Below are 5,878 nucleotides of genomic sequence, written 5' to 3' on the forward strand. Positions count from 1 at the left end.
GAAGCATGGCAGGCAATTGCTTTTAATGGTAATTCTAAGCACAGAGCTCACTGCTAGGGAGCCTAGCCTGCTTGAGTCCTTTGAGACAGCAGCACATAGCTTTCGATGAAGCTTTGGCTCCCAGCCCCCTTCTGAACTTAGCTTGCCTATAAAGCCTCACTATAAAGATAAAGTGACCTGTTACCCTTGGCTTTAAATCCACAGGGAAGGTATAAAAGCTTCTTGATGCATCAGCGCAAAAGGAAAGTTATAAAATGAGAAAAGTTGCTAGGGAGTTTCAGCGTTAGGTGGTTGAGCAATTCTGGGGAATGTGACTGCAGAATTTCTGTAAAAGTATGTTACAGACTTCACTGCAAATATTGTCAGAGGAATGATAGTATAGTGGAACCTCTTACCCTGCCCCAGCGAATTCATAGAAATAGGATAAAGATTCAAATCCTCACTATAAATTAATTGTTGTTGATCTTGGTGAAGTTACTTAATTCAACTTAATAAACATTTATTAAGTGCCTACTATGTGCCAGGCACTATGCTAAGCACAGGAATACAATTGATAAAAATAAATATAGTCCCTGCCCTCAAGGAACTTACAGTCATCCAAAGGGAGGTAGGAAAGTAGGGAAGGAAGGGATGAGACACCAGAGAGTATCTTGTTCTGTAGTACTAAAAGCAGGCAGAGTAGCAGATACAAAGTGGAATGAGCAGAGATAACCCAGTTTCTGCCCTCTATAAAGGACAGCACTGGGTGGAGGTGGGGTGGGATGCTGTTCTGTCCTCCAATGCTCCAATCAAAGGGAGGAAGTTATCAATCAAGTTAAGGGAGGTGTTATCAATCAAGGCTTGAGTTATCAATGTGATGGTGAGTTTAGGAGTGATGAGCTTATCCTAGGAGGGGCATCTTGTTCTGGGCAGGGCAATAGAAGCAAAGTAGAATGGGCATGATTCCTTTTGGTTCCAGTTTCATAATCTATAAAACAAAATGATTAAACAAGTTAATCTTTAAGGCCCCTTCTAGGACTCAAACTATGATCCCATAGACTTGTGCCTTTTCTTCATCCTACTGCAACCAACCAAAATATATGTGGGATAGAGGAGAACTAACCAGGGGTATTTAGCAACTCAGTACACTGGAAAGAACACTGGACTTGGAATCAGGTGTCATGAGTTCAAATCCCAGCTTTACTTCTTGCTATTTGTCAGTCAATAAACATTTATTATTTAATACCTACTATGTGCCAGGCACCATGCTGAGCACTGGGGATAGAACTACCCTCAAGAAGACAACACACCAAAGGAAGCTGGAAAGTCTGGTGGGAGGGGGAACGGAGTGATACCTAGCACTAAGGAATGATGGAAAAATCCAGAGAAGTCTCAAAACACTATAACTGGTGGTAAATGGGAAGAAGACTGTGCTGGACCCCTTCTTTAAACAAAAGCTCAGACCTCCAGTCAGATGTTCCAATCAGAAAGTTATCTAGTCCTCTCAAGTCCTTGGCAAGCTATCAAATGACTCAATATTGGAAACTGGTACTATTTTCTTAGTAACGATGACATTAAAGAGGAAACTTTACCGTCTTCTTTGCCTCTGCAGCCTAAGGATTATGAGACTTTTTCATCTGTTTTACAGCTGAAGTATTCTATCTATTTCTTCCCTATTAAAATATTAGCTCCTTCAAAGTAAGGGACTGTCTTACTTTTCTTCTTGTATCCTTAGTATTCAGCACAATGCTTTGCACATAGTAAATTAAAAAAAATTCATTCCTTCATTAATATATGGAAGACAAAAATAGCTTCATATTACCTTACTATAATGCAAGCTTCTTGAGGTCAAGGATTCATTTTGATTTTTCTTTGGAACTCTAAACTTAACAGTTTCAGTTCTGAGAATATAACAGGTGCTAAACAAATGCGATGTTTTTTGTTTTTGTTTTGTTTTGTTTTTAAGTAGAAGCATTGTCTGGTTCTAGGATTTAGGTAATAGGAATAGAGATTTTCTACATAGCCCTGACAATGGGCCCTTAAAACAGATCATCATTCAAAAATAAAGGCGGTGTTACACAATGGAAATACCCCTTTACTGAAAGTCAGGAGAACAATGTTCTAGTTCTGATTCTGCCACTAACTTGGTCTGTAATCTTGGGCAAGTCCCTTTAGCTCTGTTTCCTCCTCTGGAAAATTAGGACATTTGAAGTCAATTTTTCAGTGACCTCTAATATCCTTTCCAGCTCTGCCATGTTCTGACTATTCTAAGACCCTCTGAAAGTAGAAAGCCTGGTCCTATATTTCAAGTATGGTTTCAGAAATTAAGACAGTTCCAGAAACCCACAGGCCCCTGTGGCAGGGCTTTTGTTGTGCATTTATCTGTAAATCTCCTTGATTTTATTTAATTCAATAAAAGAAATTCAATAAGCATTTATTAACCAACTATACTCAAAGCATTGTTCTAGATTTTAGGGATACAGAGAAAGGAATGAAATGGTCCCTCCCTTTAAGGACTTTACATTCTACTACACGAAATAACCCTTACACAAATTAGTATAGAGCAAGACAAAAGCTTTAGCACCTCAGGATCTGAGGGATGGCTAAGGAGATAGTCCCTGAGATGAGTATTGAAGAAAGTAGGGATTCTATGAGTTCAAGATAAGGAAGTAGCACATTTCAACCAAAGGGACAGTCTTGTGAGAATGTAAAGCAATAGGGGATAGAGTATCAAGTTCAGGGAATAACTAATAGTTCAGTTTGATTGGAATGTAAAGTTAATTAAACAAGGCTTAAAAATTGGGTCAGAACTAAACTGTGGAAGTCCTTATTAATATAAGGAAAGCCAGGAAAAGGAGTTTATATTTTAGCCCAAAGGCAATGGGAAAACATCAAAGGTTTTAGAGCAATGAAAGATCATGGATAGAACTATGCCTTTGGAATGTTATAGTGGGAGAGGGATTCAAGAGAGGTGAGACTAGAATTAGGGAAATAGGTGAAGTAGCAATTGCAATATTCTAGAGAAAAGGTCTTGAATCAGGTAGTGGCTATTTGAATAAAGAAAACTAGGGGGGCAGCTGGGTAGCTCAGTGGAGTGAGAGTCAGGCCTAGAGACAGGAGGTCCTAGGTTCAAACCCGGCCTCAGCCACTTCCCAGCTGTGTGACCCTGGGCAAGTCACTTGATCCCCATTGCCCACCCTTACCAATCTTCCACCTATGAGAAAATACACCGAAGTACAAGGGTTTAAAAAAAAAAAAAAGAAAACTAGAAGGATATAAATTGAGATATTGTGGCTATTGTTGCCTTATAGCAAAAGAATATTGGAACTGTTTGAGTTATCAGGTATACAACAACAAGGCCCATTGTTTCTTTTGATTAAGGCAATGTCTTTTATTTACTGAACAAAGACAATTCTGGATAACCTTGATGATGAAACTAGCAGAGTGGTATGAGACATTGCCTTATCAAAATGAATCATAAATGAATGTCTAGAAAAATGGAATTTATTATCAGTCAGGTCCAATTTTTAAAACCTCAATTCCAATTTCCAGCTTTATGTCACTTAACTATGCCCCTCTGGTCACTCTACCAAAATAGTTGATGCTCAGACTATTTAAATGTTATCTCTGCTTTCTTCCTTCATACAAGCTATCCTCAATGCCTGGAATTCACTAACTCTTTATCTTTGCCTTATAGAGGTTTTGTCTTCCTTTAATATTCAGATCAGCTATTACTCCCTCTCCCTGATTCCTCAGTTATTGATGATTTTCCCCTCCCTCTATTTTTTCCCAGAGCATTTTGTTTGATGCCTCTCTGATATTTCCAGGAATAAGTACACAATCTTCTGTTTTCTATTCAGAACCCTTAACAACTTGGTTCTCTCTTCCCTTTCCAGTCTTCTTATATACTTTATTACCTTTTTATAAATTTTTTTAACAGTAAGTTTCTTGCTATTCCTTGATTATGACATTCCACCCCTAAATCCTAGCATTTTCATTGGCTGTCCTACATGAATGGAATTCCTTCCATCCTTATCTCTGTTTCTTGGATTTCCTGCTTTCCTCAAATTTCAGCTAAAAGTCAGTCTTCTGCAAGAGAGTTCTCCTAATCCTCAATGTTAGTGCTTCCCCTTAGTTGAATATTAATTGATTGTATCCATATATATCTGATTTTGCACATAGTTGTTTGCATATTGTCTTTCTCAATAGACTGTGAAAATCTTGAGAACATGAACTTTTTTTTTTTTTCATTTCAGACGGTCTTTTAATAGGCTTCGTAAAGCCAAAGAAAACTGTATACAAGAATTCCTTAACCACTTCAAATACAATATCAATGGAATATGCATACTTCTTCCAGTAAAAAAAGGACAATATAAATAAACATTTTCAAGAACCTCTTTTATGGAAAGTTTGCAAGTCTATTTCTGGGTAATTTACAGTATACAGTAAAAATACCTTTATGCAGAGTGAACATACAAGCAGTTTCTCTTTAGATATACCAAGGTGGTCTGCCTCTCCACAAACCCTCACGGCTGCATTCCTACCTTGCTACACTAAAGGAAGGTTACAAAAAGTTGAAGGTAACGCACTTAAAAAAAAAATAAAAATAAAAAAATAAAACAGAAAATAAAACAAAAACAAACAAAAAAAAGCCAAACCTCCACAGCTTGTTCAGCTTCCCGTGAACAATGAATTTAAGGTCCTTTTCTAGCTCAAAGAAAACCGAACCAGGGCCCCCAATTTCACAAGTTTTGTTGTAAAAAGATTAAAAAAAATTTTTTTAAACAAAACCAAAAGAAAAAAAAACAATAAAGAAAACCACCACACCTTGGCTCATGACGAAAAGAAAAAAAATCCGAAGTGCTTTCAAAATGCTTTTTAAAAAAAACACTCGTGAACAGACAAGAGCTTTCTTAAAAGAAAAGTCTAATTAGGCCATCTCATGTCCGAAGCTGTCAGGCTGTGTTTGACAAGATCAGAACTGATAATACTACAAAAGTGAATACAAGTAGATGGGTACTACACAATAACGATTCAGCGAAGCTCCAAAAATCTTTATAAATACAGCCATTGGAAGGATGATCTTGATTCAGGAAGGATTTTTACTCGTTGTGTGTAGCATAACTGTCATAGCTGTCTCTGTAAGACCCTCCTGAAGACCGGTCACCATAGCCTCCTTGACTCCTGCTGCTGCTGTAATAGTCTCTGGAACTTCCATATCCACCACTTCTCGATTCAAATCTGCTCCCCCCATAACCGCGGTCTCCACCTCCTCTAGAAAAACCACGGCCTCGACCCCTGCCTCCACGGAAGAAGCCTCAGCCACTGGATGAACCCCCTCGATATCCGCGGGACCGATTTTCTGATGATTTGCCTGCCTGGTCAACTCTAATCTGCCGCCCATCAACAGACTTTCCATTCATGGCCATCATGGCATCTTTAGCATCATCTATGTTCTCAAATGTGACAAAGCCAAAACCTCTGGATCTCTGAGTCTCCCTGTCTTTCACAACAACAACTTCAGCAATCTGTCCATACTTTGAGAAGACTTGTTCCAATGACTGTTCATTAGTATCAAAACTCAGTCCACCAACAAAGAGTTTTCCTTCATCTGATGCCATCTTGACCGGTGTGTAGGATAGGACGGGAAGGATAAGCGGTGTCAGCAGACAGACCAGAGTGACCTGAGCCTCCTAACGGGAAAATGAGAACATGAACTTTTACCTTTTTTTAACAACCCCAGTACTTGGCACAACACATGCACATAGTAAGGTCTTAATAAATTACTATTGACTTGACTTTCCTTTGCTCCCTTCCTTCTCTAATTTGTATTATTCTTATATACATGTATGCCATAATTCTTCAACAGAATGTAAGCTTGAAGGCCAGGGGATTTTAT

At 38.4% G+C, this 5,878-nt stretch overlaps 1 protein-coding gene across 1 annotated transcript; it reads right to left on the minus strand.

Moving 5' to 3' along the window:
- Positions 1 to 4,919: 4,919 nt before the first annotated feature.
- On the minus strand, positions 4,920 to 5,660 carry LOC123235310 (cold-inducible RNA-binding protein-like). The gene is given in 1 exon segment (XM_044661426.1): positions 4,920 to 5,660. A coding segment is annotated over 1 exon segment (519 nt). The 5' UTR covers positions 5,601 to 5,660; the 3' UTR covers positions 4,920 to 5,081.
- Between the last annotated feature and the right edge of the window lie 218 nt (positions 5,661 to 5,878).

Source organism: Gracilinanus agilis, chromosome 2 (assembly GCF_016433145.1).
Source record: "Gracilinanus agilis isolate LMUSP501 chromosome 2, AgileGrace, whole genome shotgun sequence".
In the NCBI taxonomy this organism is placed as follows: domain Eukaryota; kingdom Metazoa; phylum Chordata; class Mammalia; order Didelphimorphia; family Didelphidae; genus Gracilinanus; species Gracilinanus agilis.